General features: G+C 37.9%; 1 protein-coding gene across 8 annotated transcripts in view; it reads left to right on the top strand.

Annotated features, from left to right (window-relative positions):
• Window positions 1-10831, top strand: part of USH1C (USH1 protein network component harmonin) — a 56111-nt gene extending 45280 nt beyond the window's left edge. For 4 of the 8 annotated variants that reach the window (XM_069803731.1, XM_069803726.1, XM_069803729.1 and 1 more), the window contains 7 exons: window positions 4791-4832; window positions 5143-5196; window positions 5344-5443; window positions 6834-6943; window positions 7650-7705; window positions 8605-8725; window positions 9446-10831. In XM_069803731.1, coding sequence (XP_069659832.1) covers window positions 4791-4832; window positions 5143-5196; window positions 5344-5443; window positions 6834-6943; window positions 7650-7705; window positions 8605-8704 — 462 coding nt within the window. In that variant the 3' untranslated portion in view covers window positions 8705-8725; window positions 9446-10831. Of the gene's footprint in view, window positions 1-1030; window positions 1094-4790; window positions 4833-5142; window positions 5197-5343; window positions 5444-6833; window positions 6944-7649; window positions 7706-8604; window positions 8726-9445 lie in introns of all 8 variants that reach the window. The other 4 variants (XM_069803728.1, XM_069803725.1, XM_069803723.1 and 1 more) reach the window with 2 other exon arrangements.
• The last annotated feature ends 11354 nt before the right edge of the window (window positions 10832-22185 follow it).

Here is a 22185-nt window from a genome sequence, read left to right on the forward strand (position 1 = left end):
TGATATATAGTAATTTGTTTTAAAGCAAATTGAGTTTGGAAATGTAAATACCATAGTTTAATCTGTAGAAAGTTGTTCTTGTTTCAGAAGACTCAAATACATTACCTGATTTGATGCAGGGTTTTGAATGGAGGCTGGAGAGTTGTAAGGGGTGTATAAGGTTGGGGTTTTGGGGGTTTTTTTAGCCCATTTGATTTTTGGAAATTTTTGTAACATAATAAGAGGTTCTGTGTTTTAAGTGATTCCAAACTACAGTGTACCATTTTGTTAATGCACTGGAAGCAAAAGAAATACAGAATCAATATGGGATTAAAATCACTGAAGCCCAACACAATTAAAAAAAAATCCAGTAGTTATCAGTATTGTGAAATTACTTGTAGATATCGAAATTGAAGCAAGACCACTCAGAAATAAGTCAATTTAAATTCAGAAGGAATTTTTCTTTAAGTAGAATGAACCTGTACTGGTAATTGATATTTAAGTAATTGCTTCTTTCAGGATGAGCCCAAATACACATATCTTTTCTTTCAGCTTATCAACTTCATGAGGAACTTAATAATGAAATTCACCTTTCAGTATAGGAAATCCATGGTAGGAGAGCAAATCTTAAATGTGTAATATATATTTATCATGACTTTTCAATATTTTGGAAATTACTTGTCTAGCACTTTGTCCATGTGGGTTTTTTCAGTTATTTTTTTCAAAATCATGGATAAGAGACCTCAGAACTGTTCTGTAGAAATTAGGGATAAAAGGAGTCATGGAAAAATATTTTTAAGAAATCTTGTGGTATGGAAATGTGCATTATTTATGTAGTTTCTCTAGAATTCTTTCCTCTTTGTATTCAGTACTGTTTCACTGTGTGTGTTCTCTCATTTTGAAATGGTATAGGGAACAAGCACTAACAAGTGTGCAAGTGTGATTCGGTCCCTAGACGTGCAAGAAAAGCAGTGAGTTTATTTGTGAGTAGGTGATAGTTATTAACAGCAAAAAGTTAATATCTGGTTTGGCAATTTTCTTTCTTTTGCAGCCACAAGAGATGTTTAAACGGATGGTGGTTTACAATTCATCATTTAGATCTAACAAAAACCAAGTAAAATAACATTTTCGTATTTCGTGTGGTACTTCTTGTTTTGGCTGGTCATAGATTTAAAACTTTCCTTTCTAATCCTGTTGCTCAGTTTCTAAAACAGAGGTGCAAGACAGCCCTAGTGCATGAAAACTGCTAGTCTTTGTAAACTTTCAGTGTGTGCCTGTGGCTCCTGCTCGTCTAGACAGATGAAGAGTGAGAGGACAGTAAATCCTTCAGGTTGAACCATCTGTAACTATTTATATGCTTAGTGCAATCTTTAAGATAGTTGAACACTGATAACTGATCTGATACTGGCATTTTTTTTTTCTATTCCTAAGATTTCCTTGTTTCTTTTAGTCTCCAGTTGCAATGCTTTCAGTAATAAAATATTTTTAGTTTAACAAATAGAGCTATTATCATAACATAGTTATTAGTAGGAAATCAGAGGAACTGGTGGTGGAAAGCACTTATTCATATAACCTTTCTGTATTCTGTAGGGTATTTCTGTTGTGTTACTACTTTTATTGCTTCCCTCTGTCAGTGATGAAGTTTTTGTCTCATCCTCTTTTGTTGACTGGTGGTTCAATAGATGTTCTCTTGAAGAAGTGAACTTCTTGCTTAACTTCTCTGCTGCTGTTAAAGGTGTCAGTTTCTGTGCAAAACACCATTAATGCAAGCTAAGTCAGATGCATTGCCATGTTATATGTTGGTGCACAGTTGTGAGCTCACAGTGTGAGCTTTTGAGTGGTAAACCATTAAGATCAATAATTGATTTTTTTTTTCTTCTTTTGATCAGTTTCAATCTAGATCTAGAAAGGAAAACTGAATTTGACTAAGATAAATGAAACTTTGAGATTGTTCAGTTGCCACTGTATGTTAGTATGTTCTGTATATATAATAGTTGTTTTCTTAGCAAATGTGTTTTTTGGAAAAAATAGTTAAATCTAGTCATAGGTTTCTCTTTCAGTTCTTTTTTTGTTTATTTCAGTTAAGTCTCAATTGCTATTGACTATTGATGCTAGAAACTTCAGTGAGCAGTACCATTGGCTTAGGTGCTTGTGTTTGTGGTTTTTTTCTTTAAGTAGTAGCTTTACCTTTCATCTAGAAGTCCAGACAGTTGTTTCAGTGCAATTAAACATTTTAATGTTCCACATTCTACTTATGTGCAGTCCTATGAATATCACTGTAAGTCAAGAAAGGATTAGAATGGTCTTCACTCTTTCACCTGAGATGTCCTGAGTAGTGAGAGGGTGGGCTTAGCACTGTGTTTTCACTCAGTGTTGCTTGGTCTATTGGTCCCTGCTTGGATATGGATTGCGCTCTCTACTCTCTGAATTTATGATGCCCATTTCTGGGAAGATTTATTTACAGTTCAGTGGATGTCTTCATTGTATCATAGCTCTATTTGTACATTATTGGATCCAGATCATGTCACTTTGCTTGCAGGTTTTTTGTTGTGGGGTTTAGTGGAGGGGGGGGGTTCTGTTTAAAAATTATTTTCCCAGGAAAACTTTCTTCAAGGGCAACATCTGTTTTTCATGAGGGCGACCTGGGACAAAGAGAGTTCAATGACTTCCTTTAGATTACATAATGAATTAGTGGCTTGGCTGAGATTGGAGTCCTTTCCTCTAAGTTGCTTGCTCCAAGAACATAGATGTCTACTTCAGCCATGATTCCGAAAGTCAGTACAAATTCAGCTATTCAAACTATTAGTTGTTTAAGTAGCTGTCATTGTAAAATGTTTCTCTTACAGTTGTATTAATACTATAAATAGTTTTACTAAACTTTGTAAATGAATGAATGATTGGGTTTTTCCCCGGGATGAAATTCTACCCTCGCTGAAGTCTGTGATCAAATTCCCATTTATTTAGTTCCTCAAAGGTAGCGATTAACAAATGTAATGCAACCCATACTAATTTAAATGCTAAATAACATCTATCATGATCCTATTCCCAAAAGATGCTTTTAATACGTACTTCCCTACAAAAAACACCCGCTTGTGGCAGTAAGCAGAAGTTCTGCAGTTGTGCCCTGATGATTTAGCTCTCTGGAGCCTGGGGAGACAAAGTCATGCTTCAATCCTTGCAAGTGTTTCTTCTGTCTCAGAAGAAACACAGAACGAGGACATGATTTGCTTAAGTTAGTCTTCTGACCTCAGGGGAAGGGTAAAGGGAGAGGCAGCCTGCAGGAAAGCCAGGGTTCACACTGTACAATTCAGTATGCCTGTGTGTAATACTGCCAGTCAATGCAAGAGTCATCAGCATTACTATTGCATGGTCTGTGTAAGTGTGGTTAGACAAATGGGCAGCACTGTTGTACATTTGAGGGTCTGCTAATGCAGAGCTGTGTAGTACTGCTCACTGACTTTGTCAGAAGTAGTGGTGGTAAGGATGAGATCTGACCCCAGAGGATCATTCATAGTCATGTCAAAATTAGGCAACTGAGAGAGATGATAAAGATGATAACAGCAGGAGGCATTAGTGTTTTCTGCTGCAACTTTGTCATTTAACAGCCAACCCTTAAAGATACCAGAGGAACCTTAAGCTGTGCATTTGATTTACAAGTGGAAAAAGGCTTAGCTGAGTCTGAGAGTAGAATAGACTTTGTCATCAGATGGATCCAGTAGAAAAGAGGGCAATAATGCATATATAAAACTTGATCCCACACTGAACTACTGGTCTGCATCAGATTTTGGCTTGCCTGCTGTGTCAGCAAAGGGTTGTGTGGTTCTGTGTTATTCTCATATCCCCAGGTTATTGCAGCTTGAAGTCACAAGAGCGATGCAGCATGTAGATACCTCAGTAAAGATTTCTGTTAAGTCCCCATAGTCCTTACATTAACATGCAGAATAAGCGCAGAGTTTTTATAAATCTCCAGCATTGCTCACACAGTCTCACCTGATAACGACTAATCCTCCACAAGAAACCACCACCCAAACACCGTTGATTCCTGATTGCTGACTCAGGAACTCTCATCTTTGCAGAAAACGTAACTCCTGCTTTTTCCCTGCAGTGTTGGTCTGACAAGGGTAAGGCACGAGGTTTTGAAAGTTTAAGAAGGTATGAGTCCTCTCAAAGCTTAAATCTTGCTTTACCTAACTGCAATATTATCTTCCCCATTTCAGACACTCCCTGCCAAAACTTTTAAGTCCTCCACAGAACCATATGAAAACAAAATTGGTTGTTGTCCTGTGTTTGCTTGTGGTATGGAGCCAACTCTCTGAAACTCTGTGGAAAGGAGGAGAGAATGGGGCTGGAAGAGGGTCCTACAACCCAGACACTATGGAGTAGTGTTGCTGACAGGTGAATTGGAGCCTGTCACTTCTGCCTGTGTTAGATAGTGCCCAACATGGTGATACTCCCCAGAAACATTGTTCAGAAGAGTGTGGCAGAACATAGCTGCCTGTGATGCTTTCAAGATTTGTTTCTGTTCTGTCAGGTGTAGAGAGAAACTGCGGAGCTGACAGAGTGGTAAACTGTTCCTCAAAACTGCTCCATAGTATGACCAGCTCAAACCGCTGATCTGTCATAAGATTTTGAAACGTCTTTTGACTGTCAGGATGGACTGTTGCTGCCTTTCTGTGCTCTTCTCCATTTACTGTCTTCTTTCATAGCTTATAGACTAACATGTTCTCTCACTAATAAAGAAAATGGAATTTGTGTATTAAGTGTGTGCATGAGTCTAATGTTTTCACAATTAAGTATTGTTTTATTCTCAGGGCTTCCAGAAATATTTGGAAGATTTTGATCCATATTCAATGGTAAGGAGAGAATTCAAATATGTCTCACTGTTTAATATGAAATACACTAGAAAAAACGCATCCTTGATTTTGAGGGCTGGAAGGGTGTAAGATTCTTGCTTGTTGGTTTGCTGGGGCTTGTGTATTTGTCTTTTCTAGTCATGTTAAAAAGGAGCTTTCTTAGGGGAAAAGATTATCTGGTGTTCTGATCCTCTGCTAACACTATTTTGGAGGAGGGAAAGGTCCCTTTTCTCCCATAAACTACATAGATCAGCCTAATTGTTTTGTGTTTCCAAGGTGGAAATGACTAATCACTACATCTTTTTCATAGTTTACCCCAGAGCAGATTATGGGAAAAGATGTACGGCTATTACGAATTAAAAAGGTAAATACTATATTATTTGATTGATATTTAAAGGGTTCATGTGAGCATTTCACGTACAGTCCCATTTACTGGGAAGAAGGAAAGATTAAGTTCCTGTTGATGGCAAAAATTAACAGCCTTTTCTGAACTAAACCTCTTTTTTAATAGGAAGGATCATTAGACCTCGCAGTTGAGGGAGGAATTGATTCTCCAGTTGGAAAGATAGTTGTGTCTGCCATCTATGAGGGTGGTGCTGCAGACAAACATGGTGAGTAACAATGAGGAATTTGAATGCTGCTGCAGAGTGGCTCCTTATGCTGACTGAGAGTTATTGGCTGACTTCATAGCTATGCCTAGTACTGAGAAGCACACTTGGATTGTCCAAGGCAGCCAAGTTCTGTCTCAGTTCTAAGGGCAGCTCAGAGAGAGGATCATGGTTTGAAGGGTGCTGCTTAAATTAATAATGATGTAAAATTTATAAATAGTGTTTAAGAAGAAATGGTCATTGCTGCTGTATTTCTATCATTACAGAATTTTCAATTATGTGGCCTGAAAATGTAGAGCTGTTCTATTAATAAGGACTCCCATTTTTCCGGTCTGATATAAAAAAAAAAAACCAGCAGCTGATTCTCTGGTGTATTATGTTAATTAAGGAAAGCAGCATATGGTCTCCATTATTTCACAATTTCCAAACAATGACATTTGTAGTACTTCCATGTGCAAAGCAATCACCTGACCATGGCTACACTACACTGCTTAGTTTTCTTCTTAATGCTACTTTCAATAGTAATTTGTTTTGTATAACACCTGGCTTTACTCCCAAAATCCCACTAAAGGCCAGAGCCTTCTGGGTAACAGCTTAGCTCTCTGGAAGGCAGAAGAATGTGCATACCAACACGTCCAGGCTTTGCTCCTGGTGGCCAGTATCTCCATCCTTTCCTTGAGAACTCTGGCAATGACCAGGTAGACAGACAGGACAGTATCTCCTTATGTTGTCTTTGCTGACCTTGTCCCAACCTGCACCTAACTTCAAGTCACTCCTGCTGTGAAAACGTCTCAGCCACTTGATCTCTCAAGTACTCTGCTTCTCTTTGACTCTTCACTGTAGTGAGGGTCTTGTATAGCTAAGGCTGTCCCCTTCCCATCTGTGCTTTCCCCTCTTCAAATACAATCCCAGTTAGTTGGTTGTGCTTCATTCCAGATTAGCAAGTCAAAATCAGTTCTAAGGACTAAACATTACACAGACTTTTGCAAAGGAATGACAGTTCTGCAAACCCTTGACAAATGCCACTTATACCTTTAGGTCTTTTAAGTAATGCTGCCATTTTCATAGTAGTAACAGCCTACAATCAACCCCAGTTTGTAGACTGTATACATGGATTACCCAGACAGGCAAACTGCTACTATGGAAAATCTTACTGAACTAGTTTCTTACTGGTCATGATCAATAAGAGATCAGTGTGGCTTTTCCATGCCTGAAAATTCCTTTAGCTTTTGCCTGTAGCAAAGTTCCTTGTTTATGTCAATTTTTAGTGTAAGCCTTCACATCTAGTGAAGACACTTTTCATTATACTCATTGCTGCATAAAACAGGACAGAAAAGACCCACAGAATTTTTTTTGCTTACGTTTATGTATACTATATTGGTCTTTTCACCAGGAGGCATAGTGAAAGGGGATGAAATACTAGCTGTAAATGGCAAGATATTAATTGACAGCAGGCTGGCAGAAGCACAGGCAACACTAGCAAAAGCTTGGAACATGGGTGGGGTAAGTAACCTGGAATACTTCTTCATTCTACCTATAACGCTCATATGAGGTATACTTTTCTTTCATGACATTGTCACGTCAACACAATTAAGGTTGCAAACATCAAAAGTGACAGATATGCCACATACTACCAAAGTGAGCTGAAATCTGCGGAAGATATTGGCATATAGCATCTCTGAAAATCATGCATGTAATTTACTGTGAAAGTTCATGGTGTTTAGTCATTTGTCAAGATTAGTATTTAAACACATTACATTCTGAGTGTTTATAGTACATTTATCTGTAGAATCTCTCTTTGATGTTGAAAATTACTTGCAAGCTGATTGGAATTTTATGATAATAGATTATCTTATCTTTGATTTCTTAATGTACAAGTAACACTGCACTACAGCTACAGTTTTCTCAGCAAGAACTGTATTAATTGCTAACATGACCAAATACAGGATGATTCTTAGAAAAATGATTTTTAAAAGGTCGTTGCAAGACCAGTAGATTTTTCTTTAATTTCAGGATACAAATCAAAAAGCTCGATCTTGAAATGGTCTTCCTATAGAACTCTTTAATAGATATCTTTCTGCTGCTCTCTGTGGTTTTCCAGGAATAGATTGCCTTCCTGATCCTGTATCTGATATTCCATGGTGGTCCACTAACCATCTCTAAAAGCAGTATTTAGCAGCACATGTTTGCCTGTGCATTTCTTTTTCAGGATTGGATTGACTTAGTCATTGCGGCATCACCTCCAAAGGAATACAATGATGAAATGTAAGTGCATAAGCTTTCTTTCTCTGGGAATTAAAAGGCTAGTAACAATAGTCTATACAGTTTGCTTTTTTCATCAGACGTATTTCAAGTATTTACTTCTTGTGAACTACATAACCTGCGTCACATGGTTGCTAATTTGATAGTTATAAGTAGCTATCACACATTACAGCAGTGGTTCCCAGACTCTTCAAAATGGTGATTCTCAGAATTGGTTGTACATGACTACGCACTCATACTTTTGGTTTAAAGTTTGAGGATTTTGGGGGTGGTTTTTTTTTTTTTAGAAATTACTTACTTCAGTCTGGATCATTTACTATGGTCCCATGAATCATAATTTGAGGAAACAAATGCCAATAAGCATTCTTCATCACAACTAGACATTTAATTCTGTTTTGTTTGGGTTTTTTTAGTTAGATCGCAGTCACTATCCTTGTCTAAGCCAATGTAAATGTAAAATTTTCAAAAGAGCGAAGTGATCTGGGTGTCTTGGCAATTTGTGGTGTTCACAGAGTCCTTTTTTTAAAGATAATCAGCATAGGTGTGAAACAGAAGAATCCATGGCTTAGTGTGATAGAGGTATCAAGTCAATACAACTTGTTTTACTTTGGACAAAGAGTTACAAAAGCAAGACCAATGTTTTCTAGCTTGACTGAATGAAAAGATTTGAAGATATTCTTATTACTATGTAAAATGGCAGAGGAGAGTTTTGTAGTCACTGTTAACCCGGACTCTTGTTCTATGTAGAATACTAGAGTATTAGTTGCTGTAAATCAGTATAGTTTTACTGACTAACACCAACTGAAGATTGCTGTAAAATTTTGTTTAATACCTGTGCATAAACTAACAAGCAAGGAAATAACTGTCACTGTTGCTTTTGTTTTCATATCCTGTATATTTAGCCCTACTATTCCCTCATCAGCAGTCAGTCCCAACACACACAGAAAGGTTTTTGAAGGCAGTGCACCCGTGTACAGACAAGGGTATCTCCTGCAGCTGTAGCCACTGCAGTGTTCCCTCATGGTGAATAGCCAGACCTGAGTTAACATGACTGTCCATTGTGAGGCTGCGTTATTTTTTCAGCATGTGCCTGCCTGTGCATTGCATGCCACGCTTGCTTTTGTTCCTGGCATGCTGGAGTGTTCTTTGGGCTTTTGCCATGCCTGTCCTATTAAAATACAAGTATTTAGTTTCTACTTCAGAATGTCCCTTAGATGTCCCCTGCAGAATTCGTTTATCATCTGCCAGACTATAAAATAAATAGGCCCTGCCTAAAGAAGTAGGATTAATCTAATTTTTTTTTCCTTATCTGTGGACCACTGCTGTGGCTTTTTACTTCCTTGTTAAGGCTTGTCCAAAGAACAAGTTTCCATTTGTATTATATGATAGTGTGCCTGTAAACAAGTATTCATGACTGTTTGGTTTTCACTGAAGTTTGCCTGTGTTAATTTGTCACTATACAATGGGTTTGTCCCAAAATTATCCTTGTGTCACAAACTCAGTTTACTGTGTATGGTTTCTCTATTCTGTAATTACTTCTAAGAACAGTCATAGATCTCTAGAAGAACCGAGGTAAAATTTCTTGTTGCATGTGGGTATTTGTGTCTTCTCAATTACTACTTACAGTACAAATCAAAATGACGCCACAGAGATCCAGTTATATAAAATTGTGCTTACCAGAAAGACTAAAAATTGCACTACAGCTAACAGCATCTGTTTCACTATCTCTCTTTTTTCCTGCAGGACATTCTTCTAAAGAAGGCTACACTGGAGAAATGAAGTCTTTCCCCTGCAGGAACCTGCTGCTCTATAAATTAATAGGGAATCAATAACCACATGAAATGCATCTTTATCTGAAAGAAATATGAGCAATCAGACCTGTAAATTGAACTAGAGACTTAAGATTCTTCAGGTAATTAGAGTAATTTCAAATCATTCTACACATATACAGCAAGAAATTTTTGCAAAATCATTGAGAAGGACTGCCAGTGAGTATGGTTTGGTTTGTGAGAACTCAATCTATTTTTTGCTATTTTGGGGGGCCAAATTTTGAAAATTATCTTCCAATTTTCCTGGAAATAGACACCAAAATGACAAATGAAGATAGAACACAGATGTCTGTTCCCACATGCAACACTTGTGATTACACGTTCACAGGCCAGTTTGGGTGTGAAAAGGATTATATTTTTACTCCACACATAGTGATTTTTCCTGGGGAAATGGGAATGTATATAGGTAACTTCTGTTCTCACTCATATTCTTGTAGCTCTCTTGGTGTCCATTTCTGTTGCTCAGTTGTGAGTTGTTTTGACTATAAAAACCCTGCTGGTGGAAGAACCAGTAACACCATGAGTGCTAGCGTAAGGAATAATTTTGGTGATGCTTATATAGTATAAAGAATCTTCTCTACCAGCAAAGTAAATAGCTAGCAATTAGTCCAGATAAAATCATTCTGTGTAGTCACAGTTATACCACTGAGTATTTGTATTGGTGGCAAAAATTACTCCCTCATATAGTCATGGGTGGAAAATTTGGGTGTGATTCACAGTTTGCAGCTATGTACTTTGTTGTCAGTGAGGCTATATACGTGACTAAACTGTACAGGAAGTCACCAAGTGTAACATTTTGCTCTTGGTGACTATATCTTCTGTTTGAGTAAATTCCTCAAGACTATAAAATCTATACTAACCTGGCTTTAACTAAGTATGGTTACAGTCACAGACTCAGTAATTTCTTTATTTTATCAAGATACCTCCTTAGAAATGTCTTTGTCTTCCTTCCTTCCTTGTATCTGTCAGTTTGTGTTCTGTTTTTCATATTGTGTTTAGATTCTTCTTACCTGGACTAATGAAAGCCAGTTTATAGTTTTTTGGCTTATCAAATTCCCACTGAAGTCTCGCCTCTTCAAAGTTTGGAAACCCTCCTTTCTGTAACACAGAAAAATAACTGTTATGTTCCTGAGAACTCTGTACTTATACAGAGATGATTAATTATGTTGACTTTCTTCATTTGCAGTATTGTTGCAGTATGCCAATTAATGCGTCTGGCAGGGTACACATGATAGAACGTTTAAAATTTTAATTCTTACAACTAATCCAGAAATAAAATTGCATTTGCCAAATGGAATAAGTCTTGTTTCCTCTTTGCCTCTGGCTTTGTACATCATAGTAATAGTTAATCTGCTCAAGTACACAGATTTCTGAGTTGATCTTTAATAACAGACCCATTTGCAACAATACCATCCTTGTGGAGTTCAAAAGAAAATTCACGCTGCATGGTAGGGGATTGTCACTCAGCTGAGCTGCAGTAATCTTTTACTGAGTTTTTGTGGGCAAATCTGGTCATTTGATAGTTGGCAAGCTACTGAGTGCAGCTGCTCCAGTTTATTTAGTTTGCTAGGTCTTTGGGTGCATCAAGCCAGAGCTGTAGACTTTCTAACCAACAGACTGATCTAAATGCATCAAGATTAGCACCAGAGGGAAAATTGCAGCAGGATGTACTCCTGCTGCTCTGGTTCCCAGTTGCCTACATATCGCAACCATCTGGACTGTATGACAACGCAGATAGATGAGTGATGCTATCAAATGTTGTCTTAAGGGATGCTCTGATGCTATGTACCAGCAAATAGAGTGCCACAGTAATGCACCAGTAATGAACTTCAGTCTGCAACCAGTGCTTGATTGTGCCAATCACTGTCTCAGCACACTAGGAAACGTAACGCAGAAAACCTAAATACTAGAAATATTTTTACTGCTGTTATTTTTTCAAAGACAAAAGGAGCACAGAAGACTGAGCTGGCAAATCTGTGGGAGTACCAACAGTTGAGTTGTAGCCATGCTTCTTAGTCACAAAACTATCTTTCTTCTCCCCATCTACCCTGTTAACTTGATTTGCTTTGATACAGCTTGAATTGCATGAGAGGCAGTTGAAGAAATAGTTACTGCTCGTTACTTCATGTATATAAGATAGTGTTTCTTTGTGTGTTTAACCTGTGTTAGGACAGCAGAGTTGCTTTAGGCAATGTAAGTAGGTGGTGTGAGAAAAAAGGAGGCTGACATTTCTGAAATCTTGAAATGATCTTAAGCCATTAGTTAGGTAGTGTTTTACTTTATTTCTGGCTTTCAGTGCCCTGGGACTGGATCACATCTTTCACTTGCCAGCTACCTTAAGGAGATGGAGAATGCTACAAGAACATAGAGTTTTCAAGCAACTTCCCTTTCAGTTACTTTGATGTGTGTGAGCAGTGTCCCAGATGTAAATCATTTAAACAGGTGCACCTGTTTGAGTTGCTACTGCATTGTTTTCTGGTTGCTGTAATGGTCACTACATGTGCCCATGCCTCACCCCTGTTCAATCAAGCCAGCTGTGAAAAGATAACAGTAAGGGTAAATGGGACTTTCTCTTTTTTTCAGCCAATGTTTAGTTTCCTTTGGGAGTATGGAAACTCTGACCTGATGCACAAAGCAGGAAGAAGTCCAAGTACTTCACTGAGAGTATCATGAATGCTTCAAACCACTTTTAACATAAGATGGTTTTTTGTTTTTCATTCACTGTAATCTCAGAGGGAATATGTCTAGTTTCTCAGAGCTGTTTGTTTGGTTAAGACCGTTAAAACCCACTATCTCTCTCTATGGGATAATAACCCAGAGGAAGAGTTTCTCAGAACTGTTAACAGTCATTCTTATTCTCTCAGGAATTTCTTGTCCATGTTAGTCACAGCGTTGTCTTCAGCATACCCTCACAGTTGCTGAACTGGAGCATGAATTACATTAGAGACTTGTGACTTTCACATCTGCTCTGTGAGCCTGTGCGTGCCTGTGTGCAGGCAAAAAATGTGAAACCTTATATATCAGAACCATGACATGCATTACAGGATAGGAAATATTGTTGTTTATTAATCATATGGATATTACCATAGGGAAGTCTTTGATCTATTTATTACTGCCATTCTGCTACTTTAAGAATTCCTAATTTAGCCATTGTTTATCATATGACCATGGCATCTCTTAAAACTTGTAAGTGTGTTTCAAAGAAGTTATGATTTTTTAAAAAATGCTCTATTCATAAAAAAATTTACATACATAAAGGACAGGTGTATATGTGTACACAAACCAATGAGATTTTTTTAAATCAATTTGAGTAGCACACATGTACGGATAACCTCAGTATTTCACAAATACGAGATATAACCTCTGACTATAAATAAGTTGTTAGAAAATGTTCTTACCTTAAAAACAGGATTGAAAACCATGGTTCCACATCAAAGGACATATCTGGTTGTAAGGAGCTTGGTACACAATAGCTGATACATGTTTTCTGTATGTTTTAGCTATATGTTGAATTTGATGAAGCAGGGTCAGACTCAGGGTAGCTGCTGTGGAATTCTTAGCCACCTCTCACCAAAGAAATGTCCCCCTGGGATCTGTGCTGACGTGAACAAACTTTACACCATCTAAGGACCAGATCTAGTGTAGAAAAGCCAGCGTTTTACCTGTAAGGACCTGACCCATAGGATTATAGATCAGATGAGTCTAAAATACCTTATTATCAATTTACAAAAAGCTAATAAGTGTTTGATCCTGATACTAAGTTTGTCCTCCAGTGTTTTTCTGACCATCTGCCCATTCATTCTATCTTTTGCTGTTGTTCTTATTCTCAGGGGTTTTCTGTTTTTTCTGACCTTCAGAAATTTCTGGAGCAGAATCCAGACTTCCCTTTTCGCAGACTTGAAATCTTAAGAGGCTCCAGGTGGGCTGCTCACAAGTCATGCAAACTGTTTTCATGGAGATTGACTAGGATGCTGTCTTTCCTTCTTCCTAAGGAAGGTAGCAAAAAGTTTGCCTCTGCTGGAATACTGGGGCCTCTTGCTCTATTAGTAGGTCTGCATTTGCTGCATTATTGGAGGAAACAGATAATAGTACAGCACTTTGGGGCTCAGGGTCTATCTATATTTACAACAAGGAAACTTGGGCTATATTTGATCTCCACTGAAAGCATCTAAGATGAAAGAGGAAGTGGAGACAGACATAGGAAAAGCAGTAAGATCTAGAAAGGAACTTTTTGAAATGTGAAGCATGTTCAGCTTTGGGAGGATCATGGATTACGGGTAAGAAACAAAAGCACTGTGATGCTGGATGTGTATGATAATGTCCAATGAAGGTGCTAAAGTATTAGTGTAACAACCACTGGAAGGAAGTTTTAAGGAATTAATTTCGAACAAGTACACTGCAGACTGGCAGCTTTTGGATACTTAAGTCTGAGTGGCTGGTATTCAACTGGGACTGTTTGTCTACATGGAAAAAATGTGGAGTCTGATGCATGGCAGATAGCTGCTTCATCCAGTATCACAAAACCTGCTGCATGATTAGCAATGGATTTCCCTTACACATCTGTAAGGTAATTTTGCTTGATAGACACTTCCCACTTGTAAGGTAACCATTGACTAGAACAAGCAAGGCTCTGATCCAGCAAAGCACTTAAGTACATGCTTAAATTTAAGCTTATGAGCCAATCCCATTGACATAGGTTGAGTTCATTAATACTACTCAGGTTTAAGGGCTTTGCTGGATTGGGGCCTGAAGTCAAAACCTGAAGGCAAAGGATGCCTAAGCCCTGGAGATGCTTATTATAGAAAGTTATTATTGTTAATATTGAGGTTCTAGTATTCAGTATTCATACTGAATTTTGGTTCCTCTTCATTTTCTCAAATAATCTTTAAAGGTTATTCCTCCTGCCAGCCCCCCCGCCCATTTTCTTGGCTTGTCCTCCTCTTATCTTTTCTCACCATTTCTGTTCCAGACATCAGTAGAACCCATTAGTCTTCAATAGCTATAACAGAGGTTTTTTATTTGGTGCTTAAAAGAAAGTTTGGCAGAGAAAGACTGAGACCCTCCCAACATAAACTGAGTTAGATAGAAATCAGACAGCTTTTCTGAGGACAAGGACTTTTCTAAACAACAGGGAAGTGAGAGGGAAAGTTGCCAACAGTTATTCTTTATGTAAAGCTACCCCCACCCCCCAAAAATTTTCAAATTACTTTACTCTGAGTTTTTGTTCCCTTCCCTCTGCCTTTCCACTAAGCAGTTTTGGATGCTTTAGCAAGAAGTGGGACTGAGACTCCGTGTTCATGCTGGCAACAGCTTGAGACATTTGAGTGTTAATGCTGCTTAATAGAGAGAGTGTAAATAACACTAGATAGAAACCATTTGGTTAGAAACACTGGGCACAAAATTAAACTTTGATTAAAATCTTTTGATAAGTATTTCCTTGATGGGGTGAAATAGCTTTTCAGGGTTATCCTTTGAAACTGAGTAGATTATAATTTTTCAAGTAACAATGTGGTTTTTGTTACCCTTCCTCCCCTTCTCAGCATAAAACTTGGAATTTTCAGAGGAGAGAGACCCAGGAACACTTTTTGATCAGCAACAATTCCAAAGAGGGGAAGAAAGAGAAGGGGAGATGCACATTTACATTTTGATTTTTCACAAAGAATTGTCATGAAGCAGATCTTTGAATGTGAAATATGGACTTGATAGGACAGAAGAAATAGCATACTGTTTCTTAGTGAAAATCAGGCAGCACCACCTTAGTGCAAAGGATTGACATGCATAGCAGGAATCAAAAACTGAAGAGTTCCTCAAGCCAGGCAAGACAATTCCAGTTCAGAGCAATCACTTAGAACAGGCATCAAGCCATTCATACAGAGATTGTAGCTGTTTAAGAGAATAGGAGGAACTGAGATGATTGAGGTGTGTCCATTGTGCCCCTGACTCTAGGTTGCTTTTTCTTCACAAAGGGGAAGGCAACTTCCCCATCGCATAACTCATACATCTGGGTATGGGCAAATTGTCTATTTTGAAATAAATCAGCATTGTTATAAAGAAGTCAGTGTATGTGGAATGCTGTGGTCTACAAATCATGCAAATGATCAAGACATAAAGTCCAGATTGAGAGAAGGACAACAGAAATAAGTCTATTCTCCAGCTAATATATAAATTTCTCACTGGTGATTTCAGCCTTAACAGGTGGGTACAGCGTAGTTTATAACGTTGCTTTTCTTCTTGGAGTAGAGAATTTGATTGCAACAAATTTGTGTTAACACTCGTAGGACAGATTAAAACGGAGCGGGTGGGCATATGTTGTGGCTGGATTGTTCACAGGGAAAAGATTTGAGTGTATTAAGTTGCCTGGCTTACTTGTAATGATTTGTCCTAAGTTGTACTGCTGCAGGAAAGCTGCTTGTTTGCTTTTTTTAAAACTATGTCAATATTCACATTTCTATACCTCTAGCCAGACAAACATATGCAGAGACATTTTTTTCCGTTGTGTTATTGAAGTACTTCATGAATTACCTACCTTCTCGAGGATAAAATTACCCGGTATTGCCTTTTCTAATGGTATATTTAAACCCATGTGTACATGAACAGATGTGTTTAAAATACCATAGTAAATAGATGAAGAAAAGTGGCTAGATTTATAAATGACACAAAGGGACAAAATGCTTACCCTTCTTGTTTACCACAATGCAAGTGACTTTTATATGAGGCATGTCACTATTTTCCTAGAAAACAGATTACACCTGATGATTAAATTTCAACCATTCTTTCTTTATTATTGATATAGTCTCTTAATCATGGGGCAATGACCAGTATAGTCAGCCGTGTTCCCAATAGTGGAAGAGACCATCTGCCATAAGTGAGGACATTGAGGATTTACTGCTGCCAGGTAACAATGTCACAGACTACAGTTATTTCCATGCAAAGCTTCCACAACTATGAATGCAGGTACAGCGCTTTGTTGTATACAAACAATGCTGTACTACTCCAAGAGATTGAGCTTCAGGTTAAAATGAAAAACAATTAAAAAAAAAAAAAAAGTTCCCACTGCCTAGGAGTTCAATTAGTAAGTAGAAAGTTAGTAAACTAATTTTCTGTATATTTTGTATGGGTATTGATTGTTTTCATTCCCTTGAGCCTCTGGAAATCCCAAATGTAGTCTGCACGTGGGTTGAACTCAAGAGGAAAGTCTCCTGAAATAGGCCATTGACAATTAGTTAGTTATATGATAAATCACAACAGGGAATACATGGTCTTGGCTATACAGGATCAAGGTTTTTGTGCATACTCATGATCTTTTTTCTTTTCTTTTTTTTCTTTTTTTTTTTTTTTTTACTGAATCCACAATGTGATTTTTTGTTGTTGTTGTTGTTTTATTTTAAGAGCTAGAATAAATGGAATTTATTAAAAATAGATAGAAGAAAAATTTGTAGTGCAAAACCTCATTAAACTGCAACACCCTTTTTGTTATTTTTTTTGTATAATTTAGTCAAACAGCAGCACAAGAAAAATACATTCCAAATCCAAGTCTGAATTGACAGCTTTAAGTTTCTCTCTAACTGTTGTGTTGGTTTTACCCACAGGATAAATTGAGGATAGCCTGGAACAATTCCCACGTGGTGAATAAACAAATCAACTAACTACAATTTTCTAGTGTGCCTGAACAGAAAACCGTATTCTATTCTGAAGAGGAAAGGTGGTAGCTTCATTTTGTTTCTAATAATCTTTAACAAACAATTCAAATCTTAGTTTTCAGTCTAATTTCTGTTTCTTGGAAGAGTTCCTAGAAAGGCCAGTGACTTTTAGCCCTGTTATCTTTTAGAAATTAATGCTGGTTATGTGTTTATTTGTTAGTGCCTGTGATTCCTGTAGTATAAACAGGCAAAATAATCTTTTGTATACAAGAGTCCATATACAAGGCAAGCATCATAAAGGCGCTTAACTGAATCATTAACTAAAATAACATTTGCTGAAGAATACCACGCTGGAGCCAGCACGCGAGTTGTTTATTGGCATGAGTTAGTCTACAGCACTCAACTTATTCTCCTGAGGAAATCATGACACTTGTACTACAAGTACTACACAGGGAGTATTCAAAATATTAACCACTTAAATGCTGGAAAAATAAACTAACGTACAATGTCACCAGTGAGATCATGCGGAGATTGTGAGAGTACATCTACGTACGAGGATAGTCAGGAGTGAATAGGAAGTTAGTTTAGGCCTGATTTTTCAAAAATTCCTGCTGCTTTGGTTGCCTCAGCATTTCTCAGCTCAACCTAAAATATTTTCAAGTGTTGAGCACCAACCAAGCTAACTGAAGCTGGGATAATAAATTACCTTCCAAAATACTTACAGGATGAGTCAGAACCGTAGGTGGTGTAAATAAGTGGGCAGGTAAGAGGAAAACCAAACCTTTTACTGAAAAGCTGGCTCTTCGTTTGGAATGAGAAGTGGATGCCCAGAGGAGAGGGGACTGATGAGTGCAACAGTAACCTCTCTGCTTCGTGAGAGCAAGGTGCAGAGTACTGTCACTCAAGGAAAGCCCTGTACCGGGAGAATATTGTCCTCGTTGTTGTGACAGATCCTGGTGATGCAGGAGGGCAGTGGAACATCAGGTGTATCCTTCGGTCAGGCTAGTAAGGGAAATAGCCTGCAGCGCTTCCGCTGATTCACCATGCATTTTGCTGGGTATCACCAAATGCCTGAGTGTTTGTTTAAAGCTTCAAAGGAGAGTGAGTGAAGAGAAGAGCGAGCTTTTTCCTCAGGTTTCAAATGGCATGTGGTATTGCCAAGCCAGCACTGCTCTGGCTGTATTGAACTAGGAAGCTAGTGTTCAGCAGAGGAGCTAGTTGAAAGCAAGTGTAACTGCCTGAATGTTATGCTGTATGTTGGAAAATGTGCTTCGTAAAATGACTTAGAGATAGAGGTCATGTATGTAGCTGAAGCCGCAAGATACCTAAAGAGTATTCAAGGACTACAATGACATAGTGTGGCTTCCTCAATCATAGGTAAAGGAGAATGGCATTCCTTGAAGATGAAGTGGAGAAAACAAGTGCTGATAACCATTCTTGCCATGTAAAATATGGGAAACAAACTGAACATTTGCATCAGTAATATATATGCTGCTATTTTTGGTGATGTAACAAGTTGTTGTGGTTTAACCCCAGCCAGCAACTAAACACCACGCAGCCGCTCACTCACTCCCCCCCACCCAGTGGGATGGGGGAGAAAATCGGGAAAAGAAGCAAAACCCGTGGGCTGGGATAAGAATGGTTTAATAGAACAGAAAAGAAGAAACTAATAATGATAATGATAACACTAATAAAATGACAACAGCAATAATGAAAGGATTGGAATGTACAAGTGATGCGCAGGGCAATTGCTCACCACCCGCCGACCGACACCCAGTTAGTCCCCGAGTGGCGATTCCCTGCCCCCCCCTTCCCAGTTCCTATACTGGATGTGACGTCACATGGTATGGAATATCCCTTTGGCCAGTTTGGGTCAGCTGTCCTGGCTGTGTCCCCTCCCAACTTCTTGTGCCCCTCCAGCTTTCTGGCTGGCTGGACATGAGAAGCTGAAAAATCCTTGACTTTAGTCAAAACACTACTTAGCAACAACTGAAAACATCAGTGTGTTATCAACATTCTTCTCATACTGAACTCAAAACATAGCACTGTACCAGCTACTAGGAAGACAGTTAACTCTATCCCAGCTGAAACCAGGACACAAGTGGATGCAGAAAAGTTCCCATTCATTAGTTCCGATGGAACTCTGTGGCACACACTTAAAAATAAGCTGTTCTAATCTAAAACACCTATCTAACTATTTGCCTAAAGATGATTGTATTTTGTTTCCACTCTAAGATAGATCTGCTTACTCATAAGCTCTTTCTTCATTTTTAATGAGGGACAGCAATTAAAAATTAATGAGGTTTATTTAGAGAAAACCAGCCATTTCTGTGAACTTCTGCACTATTATGCTTATTGCACTGTTTTTAGTAGTAGTACCTTAGAAAATTTTTACAAGGATATTTCATTTACTTTGACAAATGGTATCTTCTATGAAATTATAGAATGGAGTTCTTTGTTCCACAAGAATCAAATAACAGTTTTCTCTGGAGGTGATTTTCTCCAATTTTTTCCTCTCAACCTTTCCCAATGTGATTTTGAAAGGGTTTAGTAGTTTTCTCCCATTCATGTAAATTGCTTTTCCTCTCTACCTCCAAGAGCAAAATTTAATAGGAAGCAAAAGTCATAAATCAGTATATCTTGTTTAGCAAATTCTAAATCACAGTAAGGATTTTCTTTATTAGGTTTTTTTCTGATTAAGATTTCCTCTTAATACGTGGTCCCATTAATGACTTTAAAATACACAGGAAAATGAAATTTTCCTGCTTGATGCCTAAACTTATATGCTAACTGATTTTGAATGTGGGCTGTGGCTGTTCAGAACTTTCAAAAGTGTATTTTTCTTTTGTATCTGCATTTCTAGATGTAAACACAAGCAAAAACCTGCAGAGTGATCCGTAGTAGCAAAACATGATTTTTAGAAATAGATCGCTTCCCCTGCATAGCACTATTGAGAATGAGAGGTCAGCGCAAAGCAGCTGAATAAGAGGAGCAAGAAACAAATGACGAAGGTGGAAAAGAAAAATTAAAACTTCCACGTAAATGAATACTCTTACCTTTTAAAAACAAGTATTACGTTTTAAATTCTGAAGTGTCAATACTTAACTGTAAATACCAAAACCTGTTTGCATCCTGTCGACAAACTCAAATTCCAAAGCAAGCACAAAAAGTGATTTTTTTTTTCTTGTATTAAAAATATTGCCCTTGGCTGCCTGGAATTCGATTTCAAATAAACAAGATGCTTCCCAAATGTTTCCAGTCACCTAATGAATGTGCTGGTGGCTGCCAGGATCTAACCTGATTTCTCATTGCTAATAGATATGTTGAAATGATGAAGTAGAAAACTGACTTCTTGTGATATGGAAATAAAAAAGAGTGAGGGAAAAGAGATCTAATGGGACTTTTGTGAAAAATTAGGTTGCCTTTGCAACATGCAGATAAACATAGCTGTCTGTTGGTTTCATATTGTTTTTTGCCTTTTCTGTACTTTGAGAAGTAATTCTGTTCTCACAAAGCTTCACAAAAATGCAACTTTGAGGAAAAAACCTATTCCTCTGTGACCAAAGCCCACTGGACACAGGACTGGCAAAGATATTCTGGGTAAGTAGATTCAGTCCTTCAGCACCACAGGCAATCACGTCTAAGCTTTTCAGAAAAGGATCTAACTCCATCTTAGAATTATTTTGTAAAGTCACAGAACAGCTCTTTCACCATTTGTGAGTGAAAAAGAGATTGTCATTTGATGCTTTAGTGAGCAAAACCAGTAGCAGTCCAAATTCAGCACTCTTAATTTCATTGTTATAGCAGGGACAAAAGTGTGGCATTATTATTGGAAGTGTGAGCTCTTTAAAGAGTTTGTGCGTGTGCATGTGTGTGTTTCTTGCTAAGAATGCTCAGCTTACCAATTTTAGTTTATCGAGTGTTTTGATTTCTGTCAGTGTGGTTTTTTTCAGTATTTCATTAAGCAGTTAATTGTAATCCAAGACTCTTCCCCATTTTAATCCATCACCTTTCTGTTCAGGTTGCCAACACATTTCTGACTCAACTTTAGCTCTGTGATGGGTGCACATATGTTGCAGGACCTGGACTAGGACCATTAAGTTTAAACCACCATGTTAACTATGTCATCTTGGCTGCATTTGCAAACTATTGAAAAGATAAATTTCAAATTCCAAACTATGGACTCTCCTGGTGTTTTGTTGTTTGAGAAATAAGTTTTTTAAAATATTGTGATTGACACCTTGTAGTAAAGGAAGCTGGTCTCAAGGTTCAGATACCGTGCAGAGGCTGGGGATGTGAGCTCAGTTCCCAGATTCCTTTGGAGGCTTTGACAAACTTTGATTTCTGTGTTTAGTTCTCCGGCTACAACGAAGGTGATGATGATTCCTCCCCCAAATCTTACCCCATGATTTCAGCCTCTAGAGTGTAAACTGTCAAGAGTTCCTCACTGCTATTTGTCTGTAACACAGAACCCTTGTGTTACTTGGGGCCTCAGGAAATACTCAAATATAAATTATTTTAAAAGTATCTCCATGTAAACTGCACATACTGTTTATTAAATAACTATTAGGATAACAGAGATGAGCTTAACCAGAAGCTCAGATGAATGCTGGGTTCTGTCCAAAACTTAAAATAATTATAGTCTTTCCAGTGTGGGTGTAACTTTAATATCTGAAAATACATATACACAGGATTTGGCTTGGGGTTTGTCTTTTAATTTTCATTTTTAACCACACTGCTGTAGCCCAAGAAGACCCTATATAGGAAATAATATGTTGCATGCAGAGAACTACTTTTTCTTTTCTCCTGTCCGACAACAAAGCAGCACGACAGAATTTTCAGGTCTATTAGTGGAGCTGTCTGTCCTAGAAATGGAATGCTCTCTGTTATGTTGAGCATCCATAGCTTGATCATTAAAGGAAAAACAAGGAGATTTTTCATTTATGGGGTCATTTCCCTTAGAGGCATTTAGCCAACTTGTAGCTTTTGCATTTTGAAGAGTTAAGCCTAGATA

Source organism: Haliaeetus albicilla, chromosome 16 (genome assembly GCF_947461875.1).
Source record: "Haliaeetus albicilla chromosome 16, bHalAlb1.1, whole genome shotgun sequence".
Lineage (NCBI taxonomy): Eukaryota > Metazoa > Chordata > Aves > Accipitriformes > Accipitridae > Haliaeetus > Haliaeetus albicilla.